At 35.5% G+C, this 16,453-nt stretch overlaps 1 protein-coding gene across 4 annotated transcripts in view; it reads left to right on the top strand.

The window, feature by feature from the left end:
• LOC145987728 (uncharacterized) overlaps positions 1-16,453 on the top strand; it is a 319,042-nt gene that overhangs the window by 267,846 nt on the left and 34,743 nt on the right. The window contains exon 6 of one of the 4 annotated variants that reach the window (XM_083122365.1): positions 11,849-12,118. The exons of 2 other annotated variants lie outside the window; for them this stretch is intronic. In XM_083122365.1, the coding sequence (XP_082978491.1) occupies positions 11,849-12,066 (218 nt within the window). In that variant the 3' untranslated portion in view covers positions 12,067-12,118. Of the gene's footprint in view, positions 1-1,382; positions 1,623-11,848; positions 12,119-16,453 lie in introns of those variants that run through there. One more of the 4 variants, XM_083122371.1, reaches the window with a different exon arrangement.

The following is a 16,453-nucleotide window of genomic DNA, read 5'->3' as shown; positions in this document are numbered from 1 at the left end:
GAGAATTTTAAAATCATTTAAATGATAATAACCATAACTTATTGATTTGAGGGCATTTAAGAAATTAGGTGAACTAAAGCTAGATAACCGCTTAAATGCTCTTCTGATTCAAGTAGTTCTTAATTATTCCCATTTTCATAAATGAAACCAACATAAATTGCATGTTTTTCAACACCACAGAGACAGCATATTGGCAGGATGACAGAGGAGCAGTGGCTGTGATAAAGGGGGCAGTTCTCCCCCCCCCCAGTTTTTGCCCATCGTTATGCTAAATCTTATGTACAAAGGAAAATGTACTGTCTTTGCTTCCCCCCAGGTTTGGGACCCAATCGCCGCCACTGCAAAGGAGTTTGTAGATCAACATTTGTAGATATTGTATATGGATATAGTTTCTATGAATATTCTACTCCGTACTTTAATCATCTATCCTCCCCTCTCCTAGTGCACAATTGAGCTTCTTGGATCAATTTGTTGCTTTTCATGCACCTATGTTTCATTTATTTTTTTCAGTGATCATATTTACCTGGTACAAAGTTACAGTACAAATCTCTGCAATGGAAAACAACAATTATTTTTCTTCATTGGATAAATTTGATTTTGCATTGCTGACTAATAGGTGCAGTGATTTTATGGAGCTTAATGTAAGATATGTTTCGTTACTTTGTGTCCACCCATATTTGGTGCCGGATTCTTGTTACATGTACAGGAACATATATGTATACATATATTTTGGTAACATCCTCTGCAGGAGCTTTTTTTTTTTTACATGGAGTGGCAAGCAAGACATTTTTTTTTCGAATTTGTACTGCTCTTTCTTTTTTAAAAAAAACTGCTTGAATTTGGAAATCAAATGGACCTGCGGTAAAGCCAGCCAGTACTATTCATACTTGCAAGTTTCAGTTCCCTAATAATACTGATGTTGAAATAATATTGGATGTACAAAATATTTAAATGTTGCATGCTGATCACATCCCCCCCCCCCCCATTCCAGTCATCCATTATAAACGGCTGTGTGATACATTTATCCTTCATGTAATATACTCCCATTTTGAGCTTATTTTTTTAAAAATGTGAGCATCTCTGGTGTTGTAGGTACTTTTGAACATGTGTGTGTAGAAGTCCACATGTGATTTTTGTGTTCTAACATTCATACTTAGTAGAATTTTAGTTGAGTAGCAGATTGTAGTCACAGACACTTCTAGTTGTGACGATCACATTGAAAGCCAATGGGATTGTCACAACCCAGAAGTGTCTATGACTGTACTTGTAGCTGCTATTGTGAAGCTTGTTTGTTGCACACAACAATGAAAATCATAGTTATTTTGTTTTGTAGTGTAAAATGCAAAAATTAAGAAGACTGTTTCTTTTATCTCATTAAACAGGTCAGTGTGTATTCCCAAACTATGAAGAGAGAAAACGAATGAAGTGCCCTCTGTGTGAACGAAGCTTTCTGCACAAAGGTCATCTGAAGGTGCACGTCATGAATATTCACAGTGTTGATAAGGGCCCGTTTTGGTGCAACATCTGTCAAAGAGTATACAAGAATAAAGAAAGCTTGAGGATACATAAAACTGTGTCACACAAAAAGTGTTAGCAAAATGAAACATTTAGAACTGAGAGAGTCTTTAAAATTTTATAAAGTGCATGCTGATAGTTGAAGCATAGTTTTGAAAAAAAAAATGTATTTCCTAAACTTTAATACTGTATGCTATTGCATTTCATTTGATTTGAAGTATTCATGTGTAAGCACATTCTGTTTTTCTGTATGTCATTGTAATCTTTGCTTGGGAATAAATTGCATATAAAATTCAAACTTTTTTTTTAACCAGCTATTTACTTCAACTATTACACTCATTATGTTAGCTTTTTTATTTCCTTTAATTTTTTTTACACTATGGCTTATCCAATACTGATATGGTTTCCAATACTTTTGCTGATTCCCAATGAATTATTATAAGTTTCATATTCATTGAAATCACCTGTAATTGCATCTCTTACCTGCCACTTTTGGCTAATTGCACTGCACTGATAAGGATGAGTGGTGATTAGATGAAATTGATGAAGGAACGAACATTCACAAATAGCACCCATGGTGGGACTCGAACCTGAGAACTTGATGGCAAGATCAAAAGTCGACCGCTTATCATGCTTGGACACCAAGCCACGTACAATACTTAAATTGAATTTATTTGTTTGCAGCATAATAGAAAGTAAAACACACTGTGTTAAAGTTCTATTAGCTTCCTATTCTGCTCAAAGGTTGGTTAGTGCTTTTTATTATTATTATTATTATTATTTTGAAAGTGTTTACATAATAATAGTTATTCAGTTGTGTTTTTGAATGTTTCAAGCCGTGTTCTTATATTTTGAATAGGTGCAAGAAGCAAATTCTTCTGCCCAGTGTGCAATCGAGGTTTTACCCTAAAGTTTAACTTGAATGTGCATATAAGAAATGTTCATGGAGAAGACGTGGGACCATTTTCCTGTCACATTTGCAGCAAACTGTACAAGAGTAGGGAAAGTTTGAGGTATCACATGTATATTAAGCACAGATTAAGTGAAACTGCTAGAGGACCTGGTAATACTATGATATAAATCAGTGTGCAAATTTTCATTTCGTGTGAGAGAAAGTACACGTTGTATACGTAGCCATTGTTATAGATAACTACTTCTATTTCATACAATTTCTCTCTCTGTTCTTTTCCTAAAAATCTATTTTTCTGTAGTTAAAAGATTACCAAAAATAGTCAGTGAAAGAACTGGTGAAAGATTTCATTTTCATAAATGCACTATTAATTGTTTCATAGCTTTATTTTATCCTACACATTTTTGCAATAGGGATGTTGAAGTGACTTGATTTATGGTATTATTGATAATGGCAATGTACACATTTGATTTATAACTGAAATATGTTTATTATTATTTATGTGCCAGACCCCATGGCCGAGTGGTTAGCACATCGCGCTGTGATGCTAGGGGTCCCGGGTTCAATCCCGCTTGTTCATGGTTGTTTGTAAATGTCCATTTCATCCTCATCCCATGGAAGGCAATGGCAAACAACCATGGGTTCACCTTGCCCAGCGACCTCCCGGTCAAAAGATCTGCCTTCCGGCAGACAACTCATCATCATCATCATTATTTATGTAGATTGTAGTGTATTATGTAGAGAATTTGGTACAAGGGCATTGAAGTAAATCTTGAAGCCTTACTATATAGAGAAGAAACCAAGTCAAATTCAGGGGAAAGAATAATACAGCCTATTCTTACATAAATTGGTACAAAAGTAATAGAGAATGTACAGAATGAAATTATTTGATGTTGCCTCTACCAGCTGCCATGACCTTCTCCTTGTCTATGTTCATCATCACCTCCAAGATGAGTCCTTTAGGGCATCATTGGTGTTGTGATGCTTTGCACACATAGTAGTCAAGGTAATTGTAGTCGTGATGAAGGGGAGGGGGGTCCAAAGTTGGGGATCAGTGGTGAGGGAGGTTACTGTAAAGCCATCCCTCCATCTTCCTTGCCTTGTGAGCGGGAGGAGAGTCCTGTTGGAACAACTACTTCCTCCAGCAGCTACTTTGTCATCCATCTGTCAGCATTCACCCTCAGGCCCTCGTTGAAGAAATGTTGTGCCATGACATCACCGTCACTGCTCACAACCTCCAGTACCATCACAGAGGCAGAACATTTGGTATACGTGACAGTAGGCACATCAGAGATATTCTGGTGGATTCCATGAACTTTCCTGTCCTGGATGAAGTTTTCGTCTGAGAAAACCTAACAAAGCCAGCCATCCCTGTCATGCTTGATGTCATTCAGCAGAGACTGGGCCTTCACTTTCCTGTCCGACTTGTTCTTCTCAGTTAAGAGCTGATGGTACCTGAGGACAAGAGAGTTGTAATGTACGTACTCATGCACTGCCAGACTGATCATGAACCTCGTCACATCCATTTCTCTTCTCAGGTCACTTATTCTCCACTCACCATTCTGATCGATCTTCTTCAATTCTACCACAAATTCTGAACTTCTTTTGCAATCAGAATGTTTACTGTGGGTTGCCCGGTTAGCAGTTACCTCCTCTTGGTTGTCAGACTCCCTTAACTTCTTTGCTAGGTCATAAATTTGCATCTTCTTCTTAGCTTTCCATGTGATGATTTCCAAGGGCGATTTCCTGATGTGAAGTCATATTGTCAGTTCACATCTGAGCAAATCCCTGTTGTTGACTGTTTGGTGGTTTCTTCTTGAATGCATCATTGCACATTGCTGCTTGCATGGATTTAGCTGTCTGTCTTATCTGTAACACTGCCTGATAAGATTCTGGATTTACCTCAACTCCCCTGTACAATCTCTTTTGTGATAAGATTCATGCATTTTCAATATATTTAATTCATTTTAAGTTAAATTGAACAAAGTAGGTTAATGTTTTTTAATGCTGATTCTGATATTCTGCCTTCTGGTAATGTGGACTTTAATATATGTATCCTAGTTTTAGAAGTCACATACAATCCCTTGTATTCTTGAGTGATTAATAGTACATTCCTGACACATAAAGTAGAGCATAATTTATATCAGAAATATGTTATTTGTCTTTTGACAGCTTAATGTACATATAGCCTTATACAGTCCTTTTCTATATTTTGTATTAGCAACTAATATCATCATCTGACTCAATTTTTGTAGAATTTATTATGTATGTAGTAGCAATTAATATAAAATTTCAGTTGTTTTCCTCTTGTGTCTTTTTGTTTTCTTCCCATTTAATCTTTATTTCAAAATAAAAACTATTATGAAGAAATTGTTCTATTTTATTTGTCTCATACATGGAGTTTACCACCCTATATATATATATATATATATATATATATATATATTCCGTAAAATTTATATATTTTTTCATTGTGTTTGAAATATGATTGCAGGTGTGAGAATTGGATATTTAATAGCTTCAGTGCAAGGATTGAAAGTTTATTGTTGATGAAAATTACATGAAAATAGTTTCTGTGAAAAATAATCTTGATGACTGATAGAAATATTTTAACAGAAATCTCCACACTACATCATGCAAGGGTGATTCAAATGAAAACCTTAATTATTTATTATGAGGCAAATGAGGAAATACAGAAAAATTATACATACATCATTTTTCGACGTAGTCCCCATGACGTGCAATGCACATATTCCAGCACTTCGGAAGTGCATGGATACCTCGTGAGAAGAATTCTTTTGGTTGTGACTGTAGCCATTCGTGCACCTCAGTTTTCACCTCTTCATCACTTCGAAAATGCTTGCCTCCCATCGCCTTTTTGAGCCATCCGAACACATGAAAGTCACTGGGGCAAGGTCTGGTGAATAAGGTGGGTGTGTAAGACATTCAAATTTCATATCCTGGATTGTCAGGCAGTATGCGGTCTGGCATTGTCATGCAGTAACAATACACCTGATGTCAGAAGTCCTCGTCGTTTACTCCTGATTGCAGGGTGAAGGTGATTTTGGAGCAGATCTGCATAAGAAGTACTGGTTACTGTTACTCCCTTTTCCATGTAATGTTAGAAAATTACCCCATTTGCATCCCAGAAGAGAGTGAGCATGACTTTTCCTGATGATGGTTGGGTGCAGAATTTTTTGGATTTTGGCGACAAGCTATGGTGCCATTCCTTGCTCGATCTTTTTGTCTCAGGTTGGTGATAGTGCACCCAGGTTTCATCTACAGTGACAATTCTTTCCAGAAATCCATCACCTTCGACCTGGAAACAACGCAAAAGTTCCTCTCAGGCATCGATGCGACTGTCACTCAATTCAGAAGTCAATTGACGTGGCAGCCATCTCGCCAACACTTTATTGAATCACACCAACACTAATATCCAAAATGGAAGCCATTTCCTTCACAGTAATCTGTCCATTTTCCTTCACAAGCTCTTCCACTGCGGCGATGTTTTTGTTCATCGCTACTTGGTGTGCCTGGCCCGGTCACGGGGCATCCTCCACAGAAGTTACACCGCTTTTAAACTTTCTACACCACTCGTACACTTGCTGCAGGGACATACACGAATCACCATATTGTGCTTTGATCCTGCGATGAATTTCAAGTGGTTTAACACCTTCACTATTCAAAAAACGCATCACAGATCGCTGCTCTAATGCGGTGCATGTCGACAATGGGACAGCCATCTTTGCACTGCCGCTGCTTCCTTCTTCAGTGTTGCAGCATCATGTTGCCACCTGTTGGTCATTCTTTCAACCACAAGGATAACTCCTGCTAACTTACAAATCAATCATACAACTTTTCGGAATTTTTTTGCAGTTTTAAGGTTTTTATTTGAATCACCTTCGTAATTTGTGTGTAATGTGAAATCTAGCCTTTACTATTACATTTTCATGAATTTCGCACCCCACAAATTATGTGTAGAGAAGGCAATTCATGTATTATTATTTTAGGAATTAATAGAGAGCAAATGGAGCTGTGCATTTTGTGATGAATGTATAATATATTCATATGATTGAATTTACGTAATCAATGTGGCTTAAATTAACCAAAACATAGAAAATATATTATGATGTTTGTATCATTTATTTATTATCAGTTGTCCAAATGAAATGTTAACCTCTTGAGGACATTGTTACTAAATTTTCATCTGAGATTGGAAAAGTTTGCTTACAAGATCTGAAAAAGAATCCAAAATTTAGTACTATCACCTATTATGTCATCTTATAGCATATCTAAAGGACACTAGAAGGTACATTGTCATCATTGCTAGGTAAGAAAACAACATATATTATTTATGTATGTAGCATAATACTTTTTCAGTAGTTTAGAAGCTCTAACCAGATATTCTACTCTCATGGTGTTACATTTATAATAGCTGTTTTTAAAGCTGTATCCCATGTAATTAAAGAGTATTGTTGCAGAATTTAACTTTTCAAGTGGGTGTATTAGGAATGTGATGAATCAAATGTTCCAATATATAAATATGAGCTGAAAGTGACATATTTCAACTGGTATCTGAATTGGTAAAATATTCATATCTAAACTGATTATGATATACATATGTATATATTTTTTACATTCAAAATTTTCACCATAAATTACAGGGTGTTCCAAAATGAATATCTGGGTTTTAATTAAGTGTATATTCTATTACATATACAATACAGAAATGAAACATACCTTAAAAGGAAGGGTAACTCAAACAGATTTTTGTCGCAAGTTACAAGTGTTCAATGTGGGATCTCCTTGTGACAAGGCACACATCTAGTCTGTAGGCAATTTCTTCCCACACTGAAGCTAGCATGTCTGGTGTAACAGACTCCACAGCTGCATCAATCCTGCGTCGCCATTCAGGGAGGTGGGCACATAACGGTGGCATGTATACACTATCCTTTACATACCCCCACAAAAAGAAATCGCAGGGGGTGAGGTCAGGAGATCTTGGGGGCCATTGCAGAAGAGCCACGTCATCCTCACAATGACGACCGATCCATCGTTGGGGAAAGACAGCATTCAACCAATTCCATACTTCACAAGGAAAGTGAGGGGCCGCGCCGTCTTGTTGCCAGATGATGTTTCTTTTTTGCACACAATCCAGTTGAGGGTAGAACCATTGCTGGAGCATGTCCAATAAGCAGTGCCAGTGATAGTGTTTTCCACAAAGAAGAAAGGTCCATACACTTGTTCTTTGGATAGAGCACAACAGACATTCACTTTTGGTGAATCCCTCATGTGCTGCACTGTTTGGTGTGGATTTTCAGACCCCCAAATACACACATTATGCATATTCACCCATCCACTAAAGATCACACGTGTAAGAAAATCATCTTCCATGTCCAGCACATTTTCACAGAAGTTGGCACAGGTCACATTATCTTCAGGCTTTAGGGCCTGTAACAGATGTAGACGGTACAGCCCATGTGCAGTCTCTTTCGTAACACCCTCCAAACAGCTGTGGACGACATTGACAGTTCTCGACTCGCCCGCCTTACAGATTTCCTGGGACTCCAACTGAAACTTGCTCTGACCTATTCCACTTGCTCATCTGGTAGACGTGGTCTTCCGGAGCTCTTCCCTTTGCACAGGCATCCCTTATTCTTAAATTGGTTGTACCATCTTCGGATGTTGTTATCCGATGGGGGATCACATCCATATTCCCGCCGAAAAGCATGTTGCATGCCAATTTTTGAGTTAGACCTTGTGAATTCCAAGACACAGAAGGCTTTACGCTCAGGAGTCATCTCCATCTTTACTACTAGCGCTGTGCTGCAGCGGAGTTACGAAACATCACCTGCGAAGTAGAAACAAAAACTGTTTGAGTTACCTTTCCTTTTAAGGTATGTTTCATTTCTGTAATGTATATGTAATAGAAGATACACTTCATTAAAACCCTGATATTCATTTTGGAACACCCTGTATAGATTGATATAGTTTTAGTTTAATGCAGTATAATGTTGTAATGTTTTGGCAGAAGAGAAAAGGAAAGTACATCATATTACACATAAATAAATGTTTCTTTTTGTGTGTGAAACTGTGGTGAAATGCATGTCAGCGTGTTAAGTTTTAATACATCTGTATATACTTTTGCATCTGCTCATTTTAATGGAAATTATTTTGAAAATGTCATATTTGATTTTTCAGTGGATTTTTGCTTCCAAGGCATCCCAACCAGAACTGCTGGACCATCAGAAATACTAAACTGTTCCATCTGTGACAAGTGTTTCACAAAGAAAGACAGTCTTTATAAGCACACGAGAAACATACATGGTGATGCACGGGGACCATTTCCTTGCCCGATGTGCGGAAGATTGATGAAGAACAAAAATAGTTTATATGCACACATATACGAGTACCATAAAAGGTATGTACATTTTGTAAGTAGATTTTAGAAATGGATGATTTATTTTACATTTTGTCCATTTAAAAGTTATGTTTGAGGCTGAGCCAATACCAGTTTGAACTGATATCAGTGTCAGTACTTTTATTGATTCTCACTGTGTTACAACCTTACTTATTTTTTAACTTTGCAATGTCGTGTTAAAAGGAAAAATTGGTATAGTGTTACCTCATGTCCTTGTTAATGTCCGTGATACTACATGTTGTATGGCTTGGGTTGTGATGCAAATATGAACGTGCCAATCAAGGCATTGTTGAACTAATGTATTCACCTTTCTGTAACAATCTAATGAAGTCAGCTCACTTAAGACAACGGGCATTTATTATGATGTAAATATAGATTTGCCAATCAAAGATTATCAATGTTTGATGAACTAACCTAATTGTAATTAAGTAATGGCGGAACATTTAAATTTGTATATTTCCAAAATGTAACATTTTATCAAGGTTAAAGAAATAATTGTTAACTCAAATGAATATGTAAACTTTCTTTGTAAATTATTATTTGCCAAACTATGTATTTTTCAAATATTCTTCCGTTGTAATTTGGAGTATTGTAATAAGAAATTACCTAAAGACAGGTGTTCGAGGCTGGAACTTTGGGTATAAATACGAAGCAGTTTGGTCCGTAAGGAGGTCTGTTCTGGTGTCAGTCTAGAAGTGAATAGGTGCAAGCCGCTCTTCTGTAAAACCTAGACTGGCCAAATAGGAACGATCTAATTTAGGAAGAAGTGAATTGGTGTATGCCGCTCTTCTGTAAAACCTAGGTTAGCCGAATGGGATATAAGTTCCAATTTAGGAAGAAGTGAATAGGTGTTAGCCGATCTTCTGTAAAAGCCTAAATTGGCCATCTCGGGTGATAACTCCAAGTCTAGGAAGAAGTGAATAGGTGTATGCCGCTCTTCTGTAAAACCTAGGTTTGGGCCACCCTAGTTTGACCTTTCTAGTAAGTTTGAAATTATCTATTAACAATTGATCTCCAAGTTCCAGTTACGAGTTACCTAACCACTGGCTGTAAGTACTGAAGCAGTAAATAAACATTTCATTAAAACTTCACGACTTTGGGTGGATTTGTTCTGCACCTACCCTGAAGATAGGTTTCAGTGTAGGCCCTTAGAGCTCAATGCTCCCGGCTATAGGAGTAAAGGGTGAGGAAAGTTACTAGGAACGTAACAACTGATACCGATGCCAATACTTGAAAATTATAACACTTCAAGGTAGTTCAGAATATTTATTCATTTTAATATGTAAGTATTCCAATGGAACTATGCTACTGCTTTAAAATAATCTGTCTGCATAATGTTCAGGTTATTTAGACTCACGAAAGTACCACATGACAACAAGGGGTCCTGGTTCGACACCCGGTGAAGGCACAAGTGGTTCGGATCCCACTTTAAACTGTAGGTCCAGTCCTGATTAGCCTTACAAAGCATAAGATGGACTTAAAACACCAAGTCAATCAATCACATGACATTTTTTCAAAATCCACAAAATTATTGCCCGGCATCAGTGATTAAATTCCAACTGATACTTTCTGATACCAATACATAATAATATACGAGGGATGAGGTGAAAAAAAGAATACAAAATCTGTAAATTCACCATAGACAGCAACCAATTTACAATGGATTTCACTTGCTTCACCCACAGGAGCCGAATCACAGATCGCAGCTCATCACGTGTCCAGCTCTCCAAGCGAGTCGCCATCTTAAAGTGCCTGTGTGCATTCAACAACAGTGCACATACCCTATATCAGGATTGTGAATCACAATAATGGACACTTACTGAATTATGGCTGCAGTAGGAGAACTGTAAAAGAGAGAGAGAGAGAGAGAGAGATAACATATTAATAAACCTTGTATTCTTACTTTATGATCATCCCTCGTGAAATATAATAATGATAATAATATATAATATAATAATGTAAAATCATTGAACTTATACAGGATTCCGCTTTCTTTGGTTTTTATTTAATTTCCTTCTTTTTCTTCCCCTTCATGCTGCTTGGCGCCGGAGTCTTTCAACAATCTTCTAAAACCTCTTCTTTATTCTTGTGCCACCCTCTTCTTGTGACAGATATTATTCCCACTCTATTCTCAGTCTTCCCCTCCTACTCTCTGCTCTTGCTTCCAACACTTGCTTTGGTTTTCTTTCTTCTTCTATTCTGCTTACATGTCGAAACCAACTTAAGGTTATTCTCTGTATTATCTCTTCCACTGATTCTACTTGAAGCTGTTCTCCAAATTTTGTATTTCTAATTTTGTCTCATCATTTTAATTTTATATCATCAACTATGATGATATAACCTACTATTTTTCTCAGATTGTATTTAATTCCCATGTTGTGAATAATAGAACATTTAAATTATAATTGTCAACTTTATAAAATTGTATTTTTGGAATTGTTACACCATAATTCACATTTTTAATTAGGTGGTGTTATCATTTATTGTTTTACAGGCCACGTGTTACTCAGTTGTTACCACCACCTCCTCTACAAGACTATCAACTAGAGGAACTTGTTGAACCAACACAAGCACAATTGGTTAGTTAGCTTTTCATTTAAGTTTTTTATCTTAACTGTGAAATTTAATACTTTTATTTGCGTCTTGTCAAACTTCAGAGCAAATTTGTTCTGAATATATTGCGTAAGTTTTTATTTATATTGTAGTGGGTGTGTCAGCATAGAAGTTATTATTGTATGTATATTGTAAATATATGCTCATTCTGTAATATATTTGCTTGTTCGCATTTAACGCGTTATATTTTATCTTTGTAATATTTAAATGTGCAACTTCTACCTTATGTTTTTTTCCCCTTCCTCTGATATAAGCTATGATGAAATTTGTGTTTCATTGATAATATTTTTATTGAGTAGATTATTGTAGTTGACTTTACAGCTTAACTTAAACTTTTAAAAGTGAAACTTCATTCACATTGTATATTTGAAAACTATGTGTTTCCACAGGAATCCGAACCATTGGATCAAGTTCAACTGGATTAAATGCCTTGAAGTGCCCAGTCTGCTCAAAGGATTTCACATATAAAGCAAACTTAAAGATTCATATTCGTGACATGCATGGGTATGATCAAGGACCATTTGTTTGTTCACTTTGTGGAAAGAAAGCAAAAAACAGAAGTAGCTTGAGATATCACATGTACTTCTACCACAAAAAGCACCAGTAACCTAGGAGCTCGCATCAACGTGCATACATGGAGTACAAGTTCATTGCAAGAGTAAATGATATATGATACTTTCAATGTGTTTCTAAATATTGTTTTGCACACAACATGTATGTTTAACATGATGAAGTGTTGAATGATTATAATTTAATCATGTGCTTTTATTCGCTATAAGTTCAGTATGTGCTTAGTATATGTAACATACATATTAATAATTGCTCTATATGATTCAGTTTTTGTGTGTTTATGTTTTGTTTCTGTCATTATATCTTTGTAAATTGCTCATGCACTTTGCAAAAATGTAAAGAGAAGAGTTGAATGTTAAGCTTCAGTGCAGATCTTAGAATGTACCAATTAGGCCTGCAAGAAAGTGTACACCCATATAAATACAGAATTTTATAGCAATCAACTTTCTCTCGAATGACTTCTCTTGGAAGTATGTATTTGGAATTTCATACCATTAGAATCTTGGCTCGTGTCAATGCAGTATATCAGCATGGTATCATTTCCAAGAAATCTTTCTCAAGTGTCTTAGTGCCAAAATTATATGTAGTACTTTTGAATTGTTATGAACATCAGCAGATGGAATACTATTTTTAAGTTTGCCATTGTATTATGATTGTAATGTTTTATGTATAACATTCACAGTATGTATGTCTCAAAATAAAAAGTATGAACATAATAATTTGTAAGCTACTTCTATTGTACAGAGTGGTCTGAATGTCTTGTTCCCTCCCACAGAGCAACTTACAAAGCTACCAATCTAGAAGGTCAGTGTCACTTCCACAATTGTCATAGCACAAAATAACTCATCCATGTTTTGTGCACGATTTTAGGGAAACAGATCTGTTTTCATGTGTAAGCATGCTTTTCTTTTGGATTCCAAGTTCTGTTAATCTTTTCCTCATCAATTTTTTTGGAAAAACTCAACAGTGATTCTTTGATGTCTTAACTTTTCTTCCTTCCTTCTTTCCTTGATTGTGGTTTTTAGTCTTCTTGTTATCCAGTTTTGGTGAACTGCTTCTGTACCCTTCTCCACTATAATTGCTCTTGTGTCTGAAAGCTCAGAACAAATTTAATAATGCCTGAATCACACGAGGCTAGATCGCCTGCTGGATTTTCCAACTGGACTTGGACTAGTTGTGTGGTTCTGGCACAGCTGCTAATTTCCGCCTCACACAATACTTGTTACCGTGCTTCCCAGTATACTTTTGTTTCCATAAGACATTGCGCAGAGCAGACAAGCTAAAAAGATGGACGAGTGATTTGAAGAACATTGTAGGAGCTACTGGTGTTATTAAAAATTAAAATAATTAAAAGAAAAGTGTGGACTAGAAATTGGCTTCAATGATAATATGGTAATATGATAATACTGAACAGGCTTTTTAATGAACTCAGGTATGCATATTCATGAATGAGATTTGCATGATTCATTTAAAGAAAAAATATTTTGTTTAACTAAATATGTCAAACATTTAATACACTTGTAATATTAAGGATTTTTATTATCGGCTAATCACATTTGTCGCGTACAAATCTCATTGCTTTGGATAAATTCCTAAATATTAATGAAGTGAACTGGAATGCACATTATCACAAACAAAAACAACCAACACTCAGAAACCACAGACAGGAAACTTTCCTTTGCCAAACTCACAGATTAAGTTTGTATCTAAATTATTCGTTATGGTTCATGATACAAACCCCTCTCTTTCACTTTGGCACAAAGCTGAAGTTATCATTGCTTGCCTACATCTTCAATTACTGCTTTATTAACCCTCCTCACTCTAATTGCCTTCATTATGCTCCATTCCTAATCGTGCTTTAATATGTATGTCGGGATGAATATCAGAGGTGTTCTGGATTGAAACAATTTTACATTTTCAATCACGGCAGGAACATTTTTTAATATTTTTTTTTAAAATGTCAACTGGTATCATTGAAGCATAAACAAATGTGTTCATTATTTAGATATGAATATCTGTATCAGTTTTGTCAATTTGAATCAGAGAAAAATTATATTCCAAATATATCATGCACATGCAATTCAATGAAACATAGTCATTATAGGCATCTTTCCTTTAAAAAATGAGGGTATTTGAGCATAAATACAGTGGAACCTCGATTTTCCGTTTTTCACGGGAGCAAGTTAAAAGAACTTAAAATACAGGAAAATTTTATAACATTTTGCTCTATTGGGACCATGAACATTGAATGCGGGAAAATGTAGAACCGAGGAACATAAAAATCAGGTTTCCACTGTATATTGACTTGTTGAAAAATAGACACCAGTGAACCAGGATTGAACTTGAAATCTTTCATTTCTGTACTTATACTCTACCATCAAAAGTAATGGCATCTGGCTTCATATCAACTGCCACTACTTAATTCCAACAGAATTATTTTTTTCCAAGGAAATTTTACATTTCCAACTACAGTGCAACGCCAATTTTATGTTCGTGTATTTTACTTTTTCCTGCTTTATACATTTATTTTGGCCCCAATTGGAGCAAAATGTTATAACATTTTTCGGAATGTTACATTTCCATGTATTTTAAGTTTTTTACCTTAATCCTTTGAAAAACATAAAATTGAAGTCCCACTCATTGAATTGAACATTAGCAATTATAATAAAAATACATCAAATGTGTCATCAAGTTCATCATGCCTGTACCTAAGAAAATGTCCTAACTCATGCCTTACTTAAAATTCTTAACATCCTCAAATTGTTTTAAATGCCATGAAGCATTATAATTAGGGAGATGAAATAAAAATACAACTTAAACAAAATTGAATTGTACTTTATTAACTTCATTTAACCTCTTGATAATTACACTAGGTAGTACTGTTAAGATTTCAGGATTTTAAAAAAAGGAGGAAGTTGCAAAATTTTTCTGTGACCTCATATTTAAGATTGTGCACAATCTTCACACAGTAAGTATGCCATTTTTTACTAATTTAATTTGCATCTTGGAATGAAATTAGAAACGAGTGTGTTTTGTGAAGAAATGCATGTACTATGTATTACAACATATAGTGTAATTAAGTGAATAAGAGAACAATAGTAGCAGGAAATGTATTTGACTTTTGCAGGTGACGTGTCCTCACCTATTGGATCGAGGTACAGTTGTTCGTTATGTGGTAAAACATTCAATAAAAGGAACACACTCTATATTCATAAGAGGAACATTCATGGAAGTGCCCGTGGACCTTTTTCATGTCCCTTGTGTGGAAGGCTCACCAAGAACCGAAGCAGTCTGTACTCGCATGTTTATGATATCCATGGCAGGTATGTGTAAACTGGTCATCATATTGTAACTATTTGTAATACTTTTGGAAGGGTTACATCAATGCAATTCTGCTATATTAATGTTTTACTTTTCCCCTTATGCTGCATGTTGTAATGAATTACAATCTTAAAAGGCATATATAACATTATGACAAAGTCATGTGTAATCTTTATGGTGTGGAGTAAAATTTTTACAGGGTTATGCTGATTGTAACTGGTGTTTGGTGGATTCAGGGGCATTCTCCCGGATACTGAAGCATATGCATTTACTCTTAATAGGCTGACCTGGAAATATCATGTTTTTCTATTTAGACTGAGTTTTTTTTTAATGTTTTTGAAAAAACCATAGAGAAAAAGTTTTTAAGTTACCATTTTTGAAACCTTTCTGAAGTCTACAAAAATGTCCTCTTTCCACATTGTTACATTTTTATGTACATTTTCACACATTTATGAATGTTTTACTGTAACATTTTATGGATGGAAAAAATAAAACATTCTAATAAAGTTATTGAATTTCCAATATGAAACATAGAAATAATCAACAAGAAATAACCTAAACACTAAATACAACACAATTTCCCCTTAATTGAAATTGTCAAACTTTGAAATATGAAGTGAACTCTCGTGGAGAATTTCCACAATTTCTACATCCAAATTGTTCAGTGCCATTCTCAAGAGCATAAACAGAAATGCAATGTATTTCAACACGAATGCAATTAAAACTCAGCAGTGATGAAAGCAATATATATGTGTCATCTGGTGGTTTCAATTTGAAATAAGTCATTACAATGCACGTGCACAAGAGACACAGTGAGAATATAGCCCATCGTTCACAATATGAATGCATAGTGAAGGGCAGGCTATGCCCATTGCCAATCTTATGGACAGTAGTGCAGAATGTGTTAAAATAAGAGCAAAATGAGAAGAATTGGAAAAGAGTAAGTGTTGCATCATCCTGTCCATAAAGTATTTTAGTCAATTTTAAAAAGAAACAGAATTTAAAATTTTCTTTCATACTTCATTTACATTTCAACATTTGCTGTTTCAAATTTACACTGATTCAGTAGCAATGCTAGACAGGCAAGGTAAGCCAGATCTCCT

This window comes from Lepisma saccharinum, chromosome 5, assembly GCF_977018435.1.
Source record: "Lepisma saccharinum chromosome 5, izLepSacc3.1, whole genome shotgun sequence".
Taxonomy (NCBI): Eukaryota; Metazoa; Arthropoda; class Insecta; order Zygentoma; family Lepismatidae; genus Lepisma; species Lepisma saccharinum.
The sequence above is the reverse complement of the archived record's forward strand: the minus strand, read 5'-3'. Positions and strand labels throughout refer to the sequence as shown.